The 21,776-nt window shown below is 37.7% G+C and overlaps 1 protein-coding gene across 4 annotated transcripts in view; it reads right to left on the reverse strand.

Moving 5' to 3' along the window:
- Positions 1-21,776, reverse strand: part of ALG6 (ALG6, alpha-1,3-glucosyltransferase) — an 86,454-nt gene that overhangs the window by 53,955 nt on the left and 10,723 nt on the right. For all 4 annotated transcript variants that reach the window (XR_002345161.1, XM_003127947.6, XM_013988885.2 and 1 more), the window contains exons 3-9: positions 13,702-13,786; positions 6,618-6,707; positions 5,417-5,505; positions 3,356-3,438; positions 2,639-2,703; positions 1,689-1,874; positions 969-1,104 (exon numbers count right to left, since the gene is read on the reverse strand). Coding sequence is in view for 3 of the 4 variants with exons in the window: in XM_003127947.6 (XP_003127995.3) it covers positions 969-1,104; positions 1,689-1,874; positions 2,639-2,703; positions 3,356-3,438; positions 5,417-5,505; positions 6,618-6,707; positions 13,702-13,786 (734 nt within the window). In the remaining variant the exon portion in view is untranslated. The remainder of the gene's footprint in view (positions 1-968; positions 1,105-1,688; positions 1,875-2,638; positions 2,704-3,355; positions 3,439-5,416; positions 5,506-6,617; positions 6,708-13,701; positions 13,787-21,776) is intronic.

Raw genomic sequence — 21,776 nt, forward strand, 5'->3', positions numbered from 1 at the left:
TTCCAGCCTCCCACAGATCCACTGAAAGATTTTCTATGGCTATTTATATATCTAAAAATTAGAAAGATATATATGTTTCTCTAATTCTTTTTAAAAGGAAATGTTTATTCAAAAGCAAATTATCTATAAATATGTTGTCTCTGTCTAACTTTATTAAAAGGCCTTTTTGTTCAGAAAAATGTTTTGTTTAATTTAATTACTAACTCTAAATCAAATTATCCATGCAATAAAAGTTTAACAAGAGTGATTAAGCTGGCATTAAATGAAATGAAATGAATGATTCTCATTAAAAATTACTGTGGATGAAAGTTATAAAGACCTTTCTGAAGCAAACATGATTATTAGTTTAATAAATAATTTCCTAAGACTAAAAAGAGAATACAGGGAGTTCCCGTTGTGGCGCAGTGGTTAACAAATCTGACTAGGAACCATGAGGTTGTGGGTTTGATCCCTGCCCTTGCTCAGTGGGTTAACGAACTGGCGTTGCCGTGAGCTGTGGTGTAGGTCGCAGACATGGCTCGGATCCCGCGTTGCTGTGGCTCTGGCGTAGGCTGGAAGCTACAGCTCCGATTAGACCCTAGCCTGGGAACCTCCATGTGCCGTGGGAGCAGCCCAGAAATGGCAAAAAAGACAAAAAAAAAAAAAAAAAAAAAAAAAGAGAGAGAGAGAGAATACAAACCAAAAAAAAAATCACAAAGCTATTAACTCTGTAGCTCCAACTTCTCATGCAGTCTTTCATGATGGACCCTATGTCATTAGAAAAATGTATAAGTGAATTATGGATTTCATGATAGCATAAATACTCCTATTTATGTAATGTACTAGAAAATGCCAGCTGAGCTAGAAGGTATATACCAGATTAAATAAGTGGCAAGGAATGACTGCAGGAGGAGAGCAGGTGAAGTCCCCAAAAGTCGAAGGGAAGGTACTGGGACAGAAAGGAGTAAGAGAAAAGTTTTTAAACATGCCTCAAATAATCCACGATCTACTGGGAAGAGTCTTCTTAGAACTTGCAGGGTTTGCTCCCTTTCTGTAAAAAATGGCAGCCAGCAGAGAATGAAGGAAGCCACAACAGTACAAGCCAGCTTAATTAACAATACAAACCTAGAACAAAAACAAAGGAAATTGGTAAGATAGGGAGAGGCTAATGACTCTGAGAAGTCAACCTGAGTCTCACTAAATTTAATAAATGTAAAATGTATTATTAAATGTAATGATAAATCTGTGCCTCCAAAACAGGTTTAAGATGAGAATCTACTTAAATCAAAGTTAAGAAATTCACCAATATTAAGATGTGTAATGCCCCAACAAAAAGACTATCACCATCCTCATTAATGTTTAGCTTAAATGCTATTCTTACGTAGCTGTGAAAAAAAATGTCAAATTGGGATGTATTTCTAAAAAGCATATAATGTAATATGCTCTAAAGGGGTGAAATCCTACAGCAATGTTCTAAGTAGTCAATCCACATTGCCTCTAGTGTGTGCATTGATCAAAACAGTTCTCTAGACAGGAGGATTTAAAAATATATAAATATGACAATCTCTCTTTCCATTCACCCCATACCCACAAGACATTAGTAAGAAATCATCATGAGGCTAAGTGAAAGACCACCTTCCTCCACTTAATATGCAAAATAAATTCTCTAAAGCACTTTTTTTGAATTTTGCTGTTTAAAAGCTACTCACCCCTTTCCTTTGAGGCCTTTTTTGAAACACTTGCCAAGTAAAAAGCAAAAAAATGGCAAGGAGTGGTAAAGTTCCATTTGCTTATAATTTATAGCTAAGCAGAATGCCAGTGACCCTAGCAGGTCCCAGTCATAAGACACTCCAAGAACACCCCATAAAGCAAAGCCAAGACTCACAGAATTATATCTGTTCCTATGTCAAGGAAATTATCTCAATAATTAGAAGAGATAGATTTTGCATTTTTTAGAAATTTTGAAATAATATATATAATGCAAACTATTTCTAAATAAAAACTGTAAGTAGTAAATTGATACATGAATTGGAAATTACATATAAGGGCCTTGAATATATTACATCTACTCCTTAACAGGGGTTCCCGTTGTGGCTCAGCAGAAACAAACCCAGCTAGGATCCATGAGGATACAGGTTCAATCCCTGGCCCCGCTCAGTGGGTTAAGGATCTGGCATTGCTGTGAGCTGTGGTGTAAGTCACAGATGCCGCTCGGGTCCTGTGTTGCTATGGGAGCAGGTGCAGCTCTGATTCAACCCCTAACCCAGGAACTTCCATATACTGTGGGTGCAGCCCTAAAAAGAAAAAAAAAGTAATATAACATTTCCCAAGACAAATGGGTATGAAAAAGTATTTCTACTTTTATAAATCTGTCCTCTACCCTTCAAGTAAAAGCTTGGTATAAATACAGTTTATATAAGCAAGAACCCTAGAAAATAAGACACTGCTTGGATTTCCCCTGTGGCTCACAGCATAACTACTTGGTGTTGTCTCTGCAACAGCTCTGGTTTGATCCCCGGCCTGGGAACTTTCATATGCTGAGGGTACAGCCACCTGTTTAAAAGAAAAAAAAAGCCATTACTAGATGACAACATTATACAAACTGAGCCTGGCTTTCATGATACGTAACTGGCTTCACTTCTACATTAGTAAAGGATACTGAAAATGTCCATAGTCAATAAGAATAAGGCCTGGATACAGCAATATGCATAATGCATTAGCAATCTGTAAAGAAAATTATTGTGAAATAAGAAAGTAATCTGTTATTCGAATCAAGCAAGGTAAATGTGTAGTTTCATTTAACACAGTAGCAAATGTTCCCTCTTGGCTTCTAATTGTCAAAATATTCTATTTTTATAAAACAACTCTTAAACATTCAAGTTTTCCTTGGAGATGACATAGGTATATATACTTGAGTAAAAAGGAAAAAAATCACTAAAAGGTATTTTGCAGAGAAAGCACTTTGATACACAAATCAGATGAGTTAATCTAATGATTAGTCTACATAAAATGACCAAAGAGAATATTCATTAACTATGAATATGAGAATATACAGCAATTTTTCAAAATGCCTTTGAGTTGTCATTTTCACAGACAACTCAAAATTCAGATTTACCAGTTAAGCAATAAATTTAGCATGCTGTGTAATTCAGCAGTATATAACTTCTAAAATTAAGTTACTACATCTTATTACTACATTTGGGCATTAAAATAATTACTCTAAGATAAGTTAATGTTTCTAAATGAAAACTGACAGAAGATAGATTGTCCCCTGTTATCTATTCCCCAAAGCACGGTTTCCTTCAAAGCTCTATACTTAATAATCAAATTAGTAACACATTTCAGAGATGAAATGTCAGGTTACTTTAAAACTTACCTTTTTCTTAGTTGAGATTTCTTTTAAACAACAACAGTACAAAACTACTGCAGGTATGTAAATCAGCAAATCAGCAATTAACACTGAAAAAACAAGCAAATGATTCCACATGCGAGTACATCAGGATCTACCATAACCTATTAATTGCCTCCCTCCAATGATGAGTGGAATTTCTAATACAAGGACCCTACCCACGATGAGCAAGTCCTTTCCACATCTAGCCCTTTCCAATCCCTTAACTGTGCCTACTTTCAATTTCTATGGTACTATAGAGTCCCTTAATTTTCTCTAACAAATTCATACATTAAATCAAGTAGATGTATCCAAAACTAATTCTCTCTTTGCTCTGACTTGGAACTTAAAAATTAAGAATACTCAAACCAAGGGAAGAAAACTGTTTTTCCCCCTCAGTATCTGTATACTCCAAATCTTCTGGTGTGAAGAACACCTAAAATGTGCAGACGCATAGGAGAATCTTTTTTAATGTTCACATTTTTGAAAGTTCAAAATTTTTTGCTAATTAATGCATACAAAGAACTTGAGAGGCCCAGGTGAGAAGGAAGCTGAAAAAAGTTGGAAAAAAATAAAGCAATTCATAATTCTGAATGTCCAGTCCTTTCACAACAAAGAAAAACTAACACATTAAGTTCTTCCACAGTACAACAAAGTTATCCAAAGAGCCTATTTTTTTCCTTATACCACACATACATTTAAATGTGCAGAATAAGGTAAATGATAGTAACCTGTCAGTGTTAGATGCATACAATCTATTTGCAGCTTCAGATGCCACATTTAGGATGACACTGACAAACTGCTGGAAAATATTCAAAGGAGCACAACCAAAGGCCTCAAAACCATAATCACATTCAAGAAACTAGTCATTAAAGAAACAGCTAAACAGTTAAAGTATCTAAGAATGTTTAAACTGGAGAAGATAATCAAATATCCGTAGGGTGTTAGGTACATAAAGGATCAGACTTGTTCTATGTAGCCCAAGGAAACAGAACCTAAATGACTAGTGAAGGTTCAATGTAACAAGGAAATTTCTCTCTCTTTTTTCTTTTTCAGCTATACCCACAGCATATGGAAGTTCCTGGGCCAGGGACTGAATCCAAGCTGGAGCTGCAACCTACACCACAGCTGCAGCAACACTGGATCCTTAACCCACTGAACCAGGCCAGCAATCAAACCTGCACCTCCACAGAGACAAGCCAGATCATAACCCACTCTGCCGCAGCAAGAACTCCAAGAAGGAAATTTCTAATGATTGGGGCTCTCTAAAAATAGAATGGACTGTCTCTAAAGGTTATGAATTCCCTGCAGATATAGGTATTGGTTCAGAAGCTAAATATCATGTGTTGAGTGTGCAGGTCAAGAGAGGATTAAAACATTTGGGAAGAGAGGAGTGGTGTGGGAGAGGGAAAATGGGCCATATAGGTTATCTCTAGGGCTTGAGAGTCCATGACTAGATGAATAATAAAGAGAACAAACTATGACTAAATTCAGACTAATTAAGGAAAAGGCCCCCAAAAATCTAAAGTCTTATTAAAGCTTTTAAAGAAATGTAAGCCTATTACTTTCAACTGATAGTACAGCATACAATAAATGCTCAATAAACATTTGTGGTAAAGATTAATTTAGCAACAATGCACAGCAATACAATGGATGATATACAAGTGTAAGATTTACTTTAAGAAAAAAGGTGAAAGGTATCTGGAGTAACAGCCTAAACAAATAAAACTTCAATTTTAGAGTAAACCGACCTTAGGTGAGCTGGCTTACTATACCTCAGTTTCCTTAGCTTAAAATAAGGATAACAACAGTATTTACCTCATTTGGGTATTCACATTATTAAGTGAGATAATAATAAATTTAAAGTACTCAGAATTATTCAGTTCTTCTCTTGTTTTTTACCTTACATATACATTTGCTCATATACATATATGCATATTATAGTTATACAACTGTAAAAATCAGTACAAACAGTAATAGAACCTGTCATCAGTTTGTTCAAAAAATTTTTTAATCAAATTTTACACTCAGTACCTACTGCTCTTTTACCTGTTGCACGCATGAAGAGCTTATGTGCCTGACTCTCGTATCCACGTGATGTATGGAGAGCAATCCAGTCTGGATTTATAAACTTTGCCCTGCAAATCAAAGCATGCACTTTATCCTGCATCACTTACAGCAATAAGGATATCTGAGAACATATGAATCTATTCTGAGAAGTGGTCATTGCCCTTATAAAGCAACAGAGTTAAGGTTTAAATTTTATCTTTGTATTTAACCATGTGAAACTAACGCTGTAATAAAGAATCTGCATTGCTCACCTTCCAACAAACACATGCGAAATGTTAACTAAAAGCTCTATCTTCATAATCCTTCCAGGGTGAAAACAATCTGATGTGTTATATTCCGTTTATTAATCATATGCTTTGTAAAGAGCAATACACTAGTATTGACAAGATGATCATAGTTTTTCAATTTATAAACTTTTTGGTTATCATAGGAATGGGCTACAATAGCTATTAATCATAAATCATTGCATAAAACTAAACATAATTATTAAAGATAAATTAAGACTTCAATCATATTACAATACCCTGAACGCTGTGAAGTATAACTGCTTATCATAAAGCTTGGAGACTTATTTTTAATCCGGGAAGCTAATTTTTACAAAATATGAAATAGGAGATCAGAAAATACTGTGAAGAAGTTCTTTAAATTTCTGCTGACGCACTTCAACTCTGAAACGGAATACCACTATAGAGTAGAACTGGGTCTCCACCAAATAGAAGGGCCTAATCTTCTATAAACCATTCCATTTCTGTAAAAGAATGACTTCCAATCCCGATCTTAAATCATATGTGAAGCACCACAGTATCTCTAGTTTCTAATTTGACAGGCTAGTCAGAATACCATTTAGACCTTTACTTTTCACTTACTTTGTGCCATTCCAGGAAAAAAGCTTTCTTATGCAAAACTAAGCATATTACATCTATTTCTCAGTAGTCCATGCATAACTGGTAACATCTTTACTTCAAAACAAAGCTAGATTTTTGCATCTCTTTCTAGCCTTTCCTCCAAAAAAATTATGGAAATGTTCAAATTGATAGTCAACCTTCCTACAACCCAATTATAAAGGCATGGTGCTCTATAAACCATTAATACAATAGTAGCTACTCTATTCAACAAATTTTTCCTTACTCTATCTGCTAAGGTCATAAATATTTAGCTATGTTAAGGAAGAAAAACTTACACATATGCACATAAAAGACTATGATAAGCTGTAAGAGGTGGATAATCCAGTCCCCAATACTGTAAATTGTTATCACTGCTGTTAAAATACCTGAAAAAAAGGAAAAAAGCATCATTTCATCAATCAACATTCAAGAAATACACTTATATTTAACATCCTATTTCATTTAATTAAATGAAAACATACGTTACACAAGGTAAAAAAAAAAATTCATCTAAACTTTCCTGTCCTTTCCTCTTCTCTAAAAATTTTTGTGAACTCACAATTAAAAGTTGTTATTGAATATTGTGACTAAATAATTTATTGTCCAAACCAAGATACTCTTCTAAGAGTGAATGAGGAAGCTATTAATAATTAAGCCATAATAATACAGGCAAACCAAGATTGTGACAGGCAAACCAGAACTTACTGTCACTCTACTATTAAACTTAATCAATGAGTAACACTTATACAAAAGAAAATAGACAACAAAAAAGAGAATTTGCTTCTGACAGTCTAAGAAACAATGTGAAATCACAATTTTAAAGAAGTAAAAAAATGAATATCAAAGACCACATATTCTAGTTATAAAAAAAGAAATATTGCATGAAACAGGTAGACTTTTATTAATAAAATTTTGAACACAATTCAACCAATATGTAATAAGAATTCAGTATATACAAAATTCTGTGAATTAAGTAAGAAAACTAGATCTAATATTTACAAACTAATAGGTTCCTCCAGTTGATCAGAATGGGAAAAAAGTATACATAAGCACATTCAAGAAATGGAAATTAAATTTACATAAACAAATTTCTTAATCATATTCTTTATAACTAGGCAATTTCTTCTATCCAATTTATTCTGAGTCATAAGAATTTAAAAGAATAGACACCAAACTATACAAATCACAAATAACTGTTATTCTCAAGCCTGTTTAAAATGGGTCACAACTTTTCAACATCACAATCCCGTACTCTATTAAAAAAAAAAAAAAGTTAACTTAGCATTCATCAGAATCCAGTTAAATAACTTCTTGCAGCTGACCCCTAAAAAACATGGGAGTTAGGGAAACCAACCCTCTACAGAGCTGAAAATCCAAGTATAAGTCATAGTTGGCCATTCCTGAGGTTCCTCTGTATCTGAGTTCCACATCTTGGGATTCAACCAATCATGGTTCTGTAGTACTACTGTATTTACTATTAAAAAATAACCTGTGTTGCTCAAGGGTAACCATATTCATCTTCAGAAAGTCTGCTTAACGTCTGTCACATAAAGTGTGGCTTTGTATGCGGGGGATAGGAATTAATAAAATGATCAAGGCATGCTAGACAGCCACAGGCATAGTGCTACAGTATGGTATCATCTATTGGCAGTTCTCCACTCCAGCAGCAACATCCTAGGTCCTATATCTGCCGGAAGCCATGAGGCAGTAAATCCAAGAATCTTCCAGGTTAGCTGGAATCCCTTTGATAGCCTGAATATTGGGAACTGGGCCAGACCAATAGCAGAAACCAGAGGACTCCATGAACCCATCTCCTGGTGTTTCTGCCTTAAGTGTGTACAATCCCCTTGCCTTGAGTGTGGGTAAGACCTATGACTTGCTTGTAACCAACAGAATATGATAAAGGTGATAGGATGGTCACTCTGGCACTTATGTTTTATGTATATGTTAAATTCCATCTTGCTAGCCAAGCTGGAGACTCCATTTACCTGACTTTGAAGAAGCAGGCTGTCATGTTTTAGTAAATGGACATATTAAAGAAGCCACATGGCAAAAAAATGGAAGCAGACTCTAGATGATAAGGATAGCTTCCAAAAAGAAACCAAAACTCCTAGTCTTGAAGATGCAAGGAAATTAACTCTGCCAATAACTTGAGGGAACTTGGAAATGGTTCCTTCCCCAGTTGAGCCTCTGATATGACTGCAGCCCCAGATAACAACTGGATTGCAGCCTCCTAAGTCCCTGATCATAATATTGAACTAGCTATGCCTAGACTTCTAACCTAAATAAACTACAATAATAAATATGTATTTAAGTAATTACCATTTGTGGTTATTTGTTACACAGCATAGAAAATTAATACAACTGTTTAGGAGTTCCCACTGTGGCACAGTGGGTTGAGAACCTGATGGAAGCAGCTCAGGTTGCTGAAGAGGCAAGGGTTTGATTCCCGGCCAGGCACAGTGGGTTAAAGGATCCAGCATTTTCCACAGCTGCAGCATAAGTTACAGCTGTGGCTCAGATGAGCCCCTGGCCCAGGAGCTTCCATATGTGACAGGCATGGCCACTTAAAAAAAAAATCATACATATAATTACCAAAAAGATCTGCAATCCATCAGAAACATGGGGAAAGATATGAATATGTAAATTTGAGAAAAATAAGATGATCAGTAAATACATTAAAAGGTGCTCAACATCACAAGAACTCAAGGAAATGGAAATTTTAAGAGTCTAATGTTAATTGCTATGATTAAACACTGAGTATGTGGAAAGAGATATTCTGGTGTTGGTATTCATTAAAACCGGCTACTTTAGAGATTCCATTTCTAGAAATCTACCTAGAAAAAAACATGTATACATGGGAGGAACATATTTTATTTAATCGTTCTCCTATCAAAAGATATTTAGTGTTTCAGGTTTCTCATTATTATAAACAGTGCTGAAATAAAGTCATTCCCACAATTCCTGACTTACAAAACTGTGATTTTGTTTAAAAAAGCAACATGTTCAGGGTAGACAGACTCCTCTCCAAGCCCCAGGTATAAACCATGCCTGCACTGGACCAGGTGTTTCTTTCTATTAATGGTTACTTTAAGGGTGGGAAAAATTTTGCTCCTCAACAAATAGTGATAGAAAATAAGGTATTGCTATTATTCTTGCCTTGAATCTGGTTGCACAAAATCATAGTGCCAGGAGCCCCAGCAGTCATCTACTAAACATGGGATGAAAAGCCTCAGGATAAAAAGCCAACATGTCAAGAAGAGTGGAAGAGAAGAAAAATTAAAAAGCCTGATTGCTATCACTGAGCTGCTCTACCAGCCCTGCAAGGCCTATTTATTGTAATAATTATTGTATTGCTTAAAATACTATTACTTAGGTTTTCTATCACCTGATGTCAAAAGTGCTTCTGCTTTCACGCATAAAAAATTTTCATTATAAATTTTTTTTTTTTTTTTTTGTCTTTTTGCTATTTCTTTGGGCCGCTCCCGCGGCATATGGAGGTTCCCAGGCTAGGGGTCGAAATCGGAGCTGTAGCCACCGGCCTATGCCAGAGCCACAGCAACGCGGGATCCGAGCCACGTCTGCAACCTACACCACAGCTCACGGCAACGCCGGATCGTTAACCCACTGAGCAAGGGCAGGGACCAAACCCGCAACCTCATGGTTCCTAGTCGGATTCGTTAACCACTGTGCCACGACGGGAACTCCTTCATTATAAAATTAAAGGAAAAAATTCAACTTCTATTACTTACAACTATGTATATTGAAATGGAGTAAGTTTTTAAATTTAGAAATGTAAAACTGCTATTTTTAAAGTTATCCTGATTTATCCAGATTTCATATTTTAGACTATGATGTCACTTGAAAGTTTTGACCACACTGTAGCTAACCTTCTACATGAAGACACAAAGACCTTTCTCTTGGAAAACTGAAGTTAAAAAATAACAAACCAGGAGTTCCCATCCTGGAAACGAATCTGACTAGTATCCATGAGGACACAGGTTTGATCCCTGGCCTCATTCAATGGGTTAAGGATCTGGCGTTGCCATGAACTGTGGTGTAGGCTGCAGATGTGGCTCGGATCTGGCATTGCTGTGGCTGTGGTGTAGGCTGGCAGTTGCAGCTCCAATTCAAACCCTAGCCTGGGAACCTCCATATGCTGCAGGTGTGGCCCTAAAAAGACAAAAAAAAAAAAGAAAGAAAGAAAGCATTGCTCAGTCACTAGGTAACAATACTAGCAAACTAATCAATTTTACAAAATGAGACAAAAAATTCAAAATATTACAAATGTTATTGCCAATACAGATTTATGTCCACTGTTGGTAACAGTTAACCTGTCCCAAGTATGTATTTTCTGTTTCATAAACTGTGCTGCTGAGATATATCTTTTTAGAGGTCCCACTGTGGCTCAGCAGTAATGAACCCTACTAGTATCCATGAGGATGCAGGTTCAATCCCTGGCCTCACTCAGTGGGTTAAGGATGTGGCATTGCTGCAAGTCGTGGTGCAGCTCAGGTCCCGCATTGCTGTGGCTGTGGTGTAAGGCAGCAACTGTAGCTCCGACTGGACCCCTAGCCTGGGAATCTTCATATGCTGCAGGTGCAGCACTTAAAAAAAAAAAAAAAAAAAGAAAAGAAAAGAAATAGATGTATCTTTTTCAGTGATAGTCATTATGAATCATATATCAATGAACTTCAAACCAGAAAGTAAAAAATAGAAATCACACCATTTAAACATGAATCTGAAACAGATCAGTTTCTCTTAAAATTGCCAGTTGTGCATTTTTGGTTTTTCTAGTCTATCTACACATCAAGAGATGTTTCCTGGCACTTACTATAGTAAATCACATTTCTTAAATTTTTCATGAACTTCCTGAAGTATTGCATAATAGACTGATGATAAATTATTATGTTTTGTTTCTGAGCTCACTATTCAGGATTCTCTTGTTACACAATCCTTAATAAAAGTTTCAACCCTATGAAATTTACCACAAAGATTCTTTCAGACATTTCATAATTTTTCAAGACTAACAGACCATAGTCAAAACCTAATTATACAATTACTGTCTTGGTTATATATTTCTGATTTTTAATAAAGAAAAAGAATAAAAATGTATAATATAGTCAAGTCTTGATAATCTGGGCCAAAGCAGGAGACTATTGGCACAGAAAACTGAAAACTGAGGTAAGTCAGCATTAGAATAACCCAAGCACTTTACTGGATTAAGATTACATTCTCGGAGTTCCCGTCGTGGCGCAGTGGTTAATGAATCCGACTAGGAACCGTGAGGTTGCGGGTTCGGTCCCTGGCCTTGCTCAGTGGGTTAACGATCCGGCGTTGCCGTGAGCAGACGCGGCTCGGATCCCGCATTGCTGTGGCTCTGGCATAGGCCGGTGGCTACAGCTCCGATTCAACCCCTAGCCTGGGAACCTCCATATGCCGCGGGAGTGGCCCAAGAAATAGCAACAACAACAACAAAAAGACAAAAAGACAAAAAAAAAAAAAAAAAAAAAGATTACATTCTCACTCCTCCTGGATTCAGTATTTTCACCACCAAGTATTAAGTTAAAAGCTGAAATTTATCAGTTTTCTCTAATCTTCCAATACTAAAATTACATTTAATTTTGTATTAAAATCTTTCTTGAGAACTGCTTACAAAGAACAGTGAAGAATACAATTATCTTCTCCATGTAATATTTATAAAAGAATAGAAAAGAATTACAAAGCTCAAAAGCACTGGTCTGGTTTGCCTCAGATAAAATGTCATCTTATTCTACCAGCAGAGTATTAGAATGTACTAATAATCTGTACAGTGATACTCTGGTTAAATCAATGTCTGAGGATATGAAAAATGCAATAAAGAATAGTATCAGGAGTTCCCACTGTGGCTCAGCAGGATGTGGTCTCCATGAGGATGTAGGTTCAGTCCCTGGCCTTGTTCAGTAAGGATTCAACCCAAGGTTAAGGATCCAGCACTGCTGCAAGCTGCAGCACAGGTCGCAGATGCATTGCTATTGCTGTGGTGTAGGCCTCAGCTGCAGCTCTGATTTGACCCCTAGCTTGGGAACTTGCATAAGCTGCAGGTGCAGCAAGAAAAGAAAAAAGAAAGAAAGAATAGTATCAAACATTTAGCTGACCTCTATTTTAAATACTCCAAGCTCAAGGGTATGGCCAACCTGTTAATAGAGAGTTCAATACGAAGTTCTGGTGTGTAACTCTCTCATAAAGCAGTAATATAAAAGCAGTGACCAAAGCAATCCACAGAACAATATAAATAGTTCGCCTGGTACAGCCAGTCTTTTTTTTTTCCAGCCATGCCTGTGGCATGTGGAAGTGCCTGGGCCAGGGATAGAATCTGCACCAGCTGCTACAGCGACAATGCTGTATCCTTAGCCCAATGTGCCACTGGGGAACTCCGATATAACGGATCTTAATGAAATAACCTACCAGGTATCTAATAAGTAAAGATTGTTATCAGAACATGTTCAACAAAAACTATACATGCATGGATTTCCTGTGAACATATAACTTCAGCTAACATTTACTGAGAGTTCATTACACTGCAGGCACTGGTCTAAGTGATTTAAATGATTAATTTTATTCAATCTTCACAATAACCCAGTGAAATATGCATTCTATTATTTCCATTCTACAAGTGATAAAACTGTGACAGAGACAGTTAAATAACTTGCCAAAGGTCACACTGCTAGTAAAGAGTAGAGCCTGGGTCTGAACTCAGGCAATCTGACTCTAGCACCTGCAGTCTTCACCACTAAGCTACTGCTTTTTTACATCTCTTATTTTCGTAACAGAGAAACTTTGCGAAACCTCCAGAAGAAATAGTCTTAGTTCGTAAACTTCCACATTTTATGTCCTGAGGAGCTTCTATCCTTAAGGTTCTAGCTCAATACCATATCCCAGCCGGTACCTGAGTATATGGATAACTTTCAAAAGGATGAAATGTCAAAATGAGCCCACAAAATGCAGGGTAATATATGTGACATCAACATAGTGGAAGATGAGGATGTTCCAGATGAAACAGCATATTTTTTTGGCATTCCTATCATGGCTCAGCAGAAATGAATCCAACTAGGAACCATGAGGTTGCAGGTTCGACCTCTGGCCTCACTCAGTGGGTTAAGGATCTGGTGTTGCTGTGAGCTGTGGTGTAGGTTGCAGACTCGGCTTGGATATGGCGTGGCTGTGGCAGAGGCCAGCAGCTGTAGCTCCAATTGGACCCCTAGCCTGGGAACCTCCACATGCCACAAGTGTGCCCCTAAAAAGAAAAAAAAGAAATAGCATATTTTCCTTTTAAGTATCTTCAAATAATCTATATTAATTGAGTAATAAACAATCAAATCAAGTTAAAACTACCCATACCATTGGTTGATTGGTAAATTGAAAGTAATTTCTTGCCAGTGTCTCTGAGCTTCATAATCACCAAACATAGGGGGCTTTCCAGCACCTAAGATTTCAAAAAAAGCAAAACAAAAATATACTTTAGTATATTAGTGATTTTGCTTCCTTATGAAAATTTTCTAAATCATAGAGATGGTGTAGGTAGAGGAAAATAACACAGAAATCACCCAAAACGTCAGAGAGCACTGCTGACACACTGACTGTGTGACCTTGAGCAAACGACTTAACCTCCCTAAACCTCAGTACATTAAAAACAGAATCAATACTGTCAGTACCTAAGGACTGCTGGAATACAGGCGATAATGAATATAAAACATCCAGTATAGTACCTGGCATATATCAACATTCAATAAATACTGCTAACATGAATTAGTTATTAATGTTAATTAGTTTTTAATTAATTACTAGATAATACTAATCATAAGATAGCCAAATTTATTTTTACTTCATAAGAAAGACTGTCAACTATACTCTCCAATAAGTACCATAAAACAATAATAATAATGAATATCTATATTTCACAAAGGGCTTTTACAAACTAAACATAAATAACTTAAGGTCAAGTATAGAACCAAAAACAGACCATATTATTACAAAGACAATGGTTAGGTCAGGCTTTGATGTCAAGTGAGTTATATAAAAACTGTCAGTTTATAGGGGTTTTTTTAAAATAAAATTTCAAATAAAAGATAATGGATCTTTAATAACTAACAACTGACAGTGTCCACTGCATGCCAAATACAACAATGAAGTAGGTATTACGATCATCCTCACTTAACAGCTAGAAACACAGTGGCAGTGGTCACCCAGGTAACGAGTAGTAGAGTCTGGACTGGAACCCTGGTATACTGGCTTTATAAACCATGTTCTTGACTTCTACTCTGTGTTGCCTCACAACTTGTATGGGTAGGTTATTAATCTTAAGTTATAAATGAAATGACATAAAGTAATTCCACTTAGAAAATTTAAACAACCACTAGTTAGCTAGCAGTTGATTACAAAATTGTGAGAAAGCCCAAAGAAGTACAGTACAGACACAAGTTTCTTAATCAGCAAGTGAAATTTGCATAGTCAAATATACCTATTAATCCATTAGGAAGGTGTGCCACATTGGGAAATACCCTTATCGTTCACTGAAATCTAAACCCAGATTTTCTCCAGCTTTAGGACACGACATGTAGTAGACATTTTTTTTTTTTTTTTTGGCATTTAAAAGCTAAATTACCTCACTCTTCTTTAATCGCTAGCATTTCCAACCAAGGAGATTCTCCCACTTTGAGATAATCACAGGAAAAGCAGATAACATCTCCAAAGCATATACATGTTGAGTGACTGCCAACAAGGAATTACCCACAGTACATGGACACATGGATACAGACACACACAGACACAACCAATCCCATCCTTCTTAGAAAATACCACATCTTGAGGAGTTCCCATCATGGCTCAGTGGTTAATGAATCCCACTAGGAACTATGAGGTTGAGGGTTCGATCCCTGGCCTCACTCAGTGGGTTAAGGATCCATGAGCTGTAGTGTAGGTTGCAGATGCGGCTTGGATCCTGCGTTGCTGTGGCTCTGGTGTAGGCCAGCGGCTACAGCTCCGATTCAACCCCTAGCCTGGGAAACTCCACATGCCATGGGTACGGCCCTAGAAAAGACAAAAAGACAAAAAGACAAAAAAAAAAAAAAAAAAAAAAGAAGAAGAAGAAGAAGAAGAAAATACCGTATCTTGTTCACTTCTGTATTCTCAGGATGTAACTGCACCTAGCATATTATCAGTTAATGATGATATAGCAAGGCTATTAATATTATCAGTGTGACATAGCAAGGATTTTAAGTTCAAAAAGATTTGAGGAGTTCCCGTCGTGGCGCCGTGGTTGACGAATCCGACTAGGAACCATGAGGTTGCGGGTTTGGTCCCTGCCCTTGCTCAGTGGGTTAACGATCCGGCGTTGCGACCCCTAGCCTGGGAACCTCCATATGCTGCGGGAGCGGCCCAAAAAGAAATAGCAAAAAAAAAAAAGATTTGAATTTTTTTTGTGGCTGCACCCATGGCATGTGGAAGTTCCTGGGCCAGGGATCACATCCAAGCTGCAACTGTGACCGACACTACAGCTGCAGAAACACTGGATCCTTTAACCCACTATGTCAGGCTGGGGATCAAACACAGACCTCTGCAGTGACCTGAGTCCCTGCAGTTGGACTCTTCACCTACTGCACCACTGCAGGAACTCCAAGATTTGAATTTTTGAGTCCCTGATTTTCTATTTACTAAAAGAGCAACACTAAGCAGTTTGTGATAGCAGACCAATTAATTATGCCAAGGCTACTTTAACATAATGCCCATATATTAGTTCTTGCCTCAAAACATCTTTAAGTGGGAGTTCCCGTCGTGGCGCAGTGGTTAACGAATCCGACTAGGAACCATGAGGTTGCGGGTTCGGTCCCTGCCCTTGCTCAGTGGGTTAAGGATCCGGCGTTGCCGTGAGCTGTGGTGTAGGTTGCAGACTCGGCTCGGATCCAGCGTTGCTGTGGCTCTGGCGTAGGCCTGTGGCTACAGCTCCGATTCGACCCCTAGCCTGGGAACCTCCATATGCCGTGGGAGCGGCCCAAGAAATGGCAAAAAGACAAAAAAAAAAAAAATCTTTAAGTTACTGCCTGATATTTTGAAATCCCAAGTCTCTGTTTATGCTGCTTATTCTCTATTCATATATCTCTTCTATCAACTCATATCCAACCTTTAAGAACTATCCCAATGGCAACACTCTCCACGAAAACTTCCCTTATAAATTAAAAACATATTGATAATTATTGACTTCTCTTAATACTTACGTTTTGAGTATCATATATTCATATAATCATATCACATGATTATACTATTTTCTGATTGCTACTCAAAGAAGAATTTTAGATCCTATGAACATAGAATGTGATTTTTCAGAGTTCAAAGGAAACATATTGCTAGGCATATACTTTCAGTTAAAACTTGCTTAAGTAGCTGAACAAGATGGGAAGGTTAACCTATAATTAAAAAAAAAAAAAAAGGAAAATAACTCCCCCATGAATTAATTGCATTTCTGTACAGCATTTTATAGATGTGTGTGGAGGAGTGTGTATACTTTTCTCTTTTTAAGAAAACAACTATTATCTATGGGGAGAAAGGAGTTGATTTTTGTTTGTTTTGTTTCTATTTGTTTGTTTTCAGTCCACTGGGATAATAAAAGCCATAGAGGATCTTAAGTAATTTCCTATACCTGAAAAATCCAACTATCTGGATTTTCTGAAATTGCTCTAGACTTGTGGTCAATGGAAGAATTTATTACCATTCTCTAACAAATAGAAGAATGGATAATGACTCTCTTTAGGGTTGAGAAACAAGTTTCTATCCAGAGTCTGACCTACTTCAATAAATTCAGCTGACACTGGCTATGAAATTAGTACTTAAGTTTTTAAAACTGCTAAAGTGCCCTTAAAGCAACCCAGAAGGACAACCCAACTGTACCTATGGGAGCTTCACTTGGGAAGGGCAAAAAGGATTCCTTTCACTGTGCTTAATTCTACAAATTCATTTACATGAGATTCAGAATTATATAAAGAAAACTTATTAGTATATAATTACGAAGCTTCAATTTTGTCTCATTCTTAGGAAAATAGGCTTAAGCACCACTTATATGTTCATTTTATTAACTGCTGAACTATTTAGAATTATCTAAGAATTTAAAAAACAAGTAGTTTCTTTGATAACAATACACACTAATTGCTTTACACTGAAATTTTACACAATGTAAGAGAAAAGAATTTGACTAAAATTTTCCATAATAATTCCTCAGAGCTTCCTCATTCCAGCACTTTCTAATTACAATCTTAAAACAAGAAAAACAAAAAGCAAAACCAAAATAACCATGTTAAAAACAAATTATAACCAAAAAAAAAAAAAAGGTATTTTAATAGCAGGAAAAAAAAATAACCTCAGCAGAATCACAGATGTTACACTCATTCATTAATCCTCCCGGCCTCCTAAGAGACAGAAGTTCTTCACATATGAACCTTAAATGTTACTCTTTGTGATGGGGGTTCAGAACTCTGAGAGAATCACCATTTTTCTCAGTGTTCAGCATTTTTATTTTTCTCATCTGAAAAATGACAAAAATATATAACAACCACCTACAAAAGATGCATACAAATATTCTACTATTGTCCAACAAAATAAGTAGCAGGAGTACTGCTTTCCAGACGAGGGAAGTAACTGAATCAACTCAGACTTTCAGAGAGAAGTGTTAGAATAAGGAATGGATGTAGGCCACAGGGACAGAAATGCATTACACATGCGTGCTGTCCTCTACTTGATTCTCATTATGTATTTGATTATATACATCACTAGTACTGAAATGGTGGGTTTTTTTGTTTTGTTTTGTTTTTTGGTCTTTTTTGCCATTTCTTGGGCCGCTCCCACGGCATACGGAGGTTCCCAGGCTAGGGGTCGAATCAGTGCTGCAGCCACCGGCCTACGCCAGAGCCACAGCAACACGGGATCCGAGCTGCTTCTGCAACCTACACCACAGCTCACAGCAACGCCGGATCCTTAACCCACTGAGCAAGGCCAGGGATCGAACCTGCAGCCTCATGGTTCCTAGTCGGATTCGTTAACCACTGAGCCACGACGGGAACTCCGGTGTGATTTTTAAACTGTACTATTTATAATTAATATTATAAAACCCAATACCCTGATTTTAGGTTTTAGAGTCTGTCAAAATTAGAAAACTAAAGGAAAATTAGAAGACAAACACAAGACTGCAAACTAAATAAGATCAGGAGTAATTCAGTGCTAAAGGAAGAAAAGGGAATGACTATCCAAAGGACGATACGGATTGAAAGTAAAGGTAACGCAAATTACACATTTCACATGACAACTTTTTTTTTTTTTTTTTTTTTGTCTTTTTTTGCTATTTCTTTGGGCCGCTCCCGCGGCACATGGAGGTTCCCAGGCTAGGGGTCCAATCGGAGCTGTAGTCACTGGCCTACGCCAGGGCCACAGCAACGCGGGATCCGAGCCACGTCTGCAACCTACACCACAGCTCACCGCAACGCCGGATCGTTAACCCACTGAGCAAGAGCAAGGACCGAACCCGCAACCTCATGGTTCCTAGTCGGATTCGTTAACCACTGCGCCACGACGGGAACTCCTCACATGACAACTTTTAATTGGCCTTTTCCTCAGCCTTCCTTACCCCATTCCAGGTACCAGTTAACTCCCTTCTTCCCTCCTTCCATTCACGAACAAACTTCCTAAAAGTTGCTGCATCTCCGTGTTATCTCCCATTTAGTCCTCGTGAAACCAAGCACGGCCCTGTAGCACTCCTGGGCGCAAAAGCCTTTCTGTGTCCCCCATTTCCTGTTCTTAGGAAATAGGCCTCCTTCAGCCACCATGACCTTCCCTGAGCGCCTAGGGACGGGTTCAGACAGTTGCTCATCAGGGAAGGGAGGAACAGTCAAGCAATAATAGTACGGGATCTTGGGGCGGGATCTTGGTTCCCTCTCAAGGGATACACATAAAAATAATACAGGCATCTTATACACCTAAGAGAAAAGGCATACTCCTTATGCTTCTTTTGGAAATGAATACTTTAAAATTGAACAGTTTAGAGTCCTTCTTTGTCCTTCTCCCTGACTTAATTGCATCCTAAATGCCATCACCCATAAGCTAAAGATTAGGCATCCTGAGCATAACCGCCTGTGGGCTGCAGATTATTAGCACACGATGTTTTTCAGAAACTTTCCTAGTTTCCTAGTCTGTTCTAATCTCTGATCAATATGTCCTAATCACAAGCACTGCGATTCCAGGCAATAACCAGACGACCACCATCATGATCACACCAAGATCTCCTGACTTCAGCTTTAATGACTAAGATTCCCCCAAAGGAAGAATGCATGTTCGTCCCAATCCAGCTTCCTATCTGAAAACCTGCTTTCCTCTTGTTTACTATACAACTCCTTGCAGTTCTTTTCTCCTTTACCCAAAACTCTGTCTCTGCGTTTCAATTCGGCACCGGCAGACAGAAGCAGAATTCTGGCAACACTAGTTCATTATGATTTGGGAATCAGGAGGCTCACAATGGCCTCCTAGTAATCCTTTGTTTTTAATTTTCATTCAACTTGACATATCTAGAACTTGACACTGTTGACTAGTCTTTATTTCTTAAAATTCCAGTTTCCTGGCTTCCAGGACAACAATTTCTTCAGGCTCTAATCCTACATGATATCTTCTCAGTTTCTTTTTCTTTTTTTTTTTTTTAAATAAGGGTCGTACCTGCAGCATATGAAAGTCCCCAGACTGGGGGTTGAATTAGAGCTGCAGCTGCTGGCCTATGCCAGAGCCACAGCCACAGCAATGACAGATCTGAGTGCATCTGCAAACTACGCCACTGCTCCCGGCAACACCGGATTCTTAACCTGCTGGGCAGGGCCAGGGATTGAACCTCCATTCTCAAGGATATTAGCCAGGTTCATTACCGCTAAGCTGCAATGGGAACTCCCTTCCCAATTTCCTTTAATCATTCCCCCTTCTCTGTGAAGATAATCAGTGGTTAGACTGTTTTCTTCTTGCACGACAGATGCTCCCAACTATGTAGCTTCAGCCATTTTTTGTACCAACCTTTTATGAACCTCAAAATAACCAGTGCAGCTTCAAAAAATAAATAAATAAATACAGATGAAACTAGTTTTTAGCAACATGACAGACTCAGAAGGACAGAAAAGCACCTCCAGTACAGGAAAAGTATCCAATTTTTAATATTTTGTTTTATATATTATACATATATAATTTTAATGTATGGCTGAATTAGCAACAAAACTCCTTAGAATTCCTCAGAGGCCAGAAACGAAGAAAAATAAAGTATAGATCCAGAAGAGTAAGCATTTGTCCTGGGGGTATCTGATGAGCTTTGGTGGTCTATAGCCTAGATACTGAGAGCTCTACGGAATGAGGCAAAGCCTCGTACTTAAACAAGTAGGAATTCAAGTTCAGAGAAATTCACACTAGGATTAAAAACACAAAGCCTTTGAGGAGATGGTAAAGACAGTAGGAAGTATCTCTTGGCTCTTGGTAGTATAGGAAAAAAGAAATCTCCTGAAAATTCCTAACCATAAGCCTGCATTCACCATTTGGAGCCTGAATTCACACCAAGTATTCGACAAAGAAATCTTAAAATGAGAATTTAGTTTGGTGCCTCAGGAGCCTGGTGGGAGGCAATCCATACACTCTGTGGAGAAACACACAGTAAACTCAGGCCTCAAAGAATTCCCATAGATAAAAGCTCTACATAACATGAGCTCATAATTTTAACAAATCACTAAACCCATGCAAAAACAAAATACTATGAGCAAGAGTCAGCAGAAACAACAAACCATGAAATCAGAGGGCAGATAAAAGAATTTTCTGATAGGGAATATAAAATAAGCATGATTAGTATGTTTAAAGCTATGAGAAGACACTGAGAATATGTTGGAGAACAAGATGATCAGAAGTGATCAAAAAGAAAAAGGAAAACAAGTAGAAGTTGTGGAAATTAAAGATGTAATAGCTGAAATTTAAAAACTCAGTAACAGCAGTTCCCTTGTGGCGCAGTGGGTTAAGAATCTGGCATTGTAACTGCACTGGCTCAGGTTGCTGCTGTGGTGTGGGTTTGATGCCTGGCCTGGGAACTTCCATATGCCACACGCAAGGCCAAATAAGACATTAAAATACAACAGACAGTTAAAAAAAAAAAAAAAAGATTAAACACAGCTAAAGAGGGAGTTCACACTGTAGCTCAGTGGTTAACGAACCCAACTAGTATCTATGAGGATGTGGGTTCTATCCTTGGCTTCGCTCAGTAGGTTAAGAATCAGGCATTGCCATGAGCTGTGGAATAGGCTGCAGATGTGGCTCAGATCCTGCGTTGCTGTGGCTGTGGAGGGAGCTGGCAGCTGCAGCTCCAATTCAACCCCTAGCCTAAGAACTTCTATATGCCACAGGTGCAGCACTAAAAAGCCAAA

The sequence above is a fragment of the Sus scrofa genome, chromosome 6, assembly GCF_000003025.6.
Source record: "Sus scrofa isolate TJ Tabasco breed Duroc chromosome 6, Sscrofa11.1, whole genome shotgun sequence".
Lineage (NCBI taxonomy): Eukaryota > Metazoa > Chordata > Mammalia > Artiodactyla > Suidae > Sus > Sus scrofa.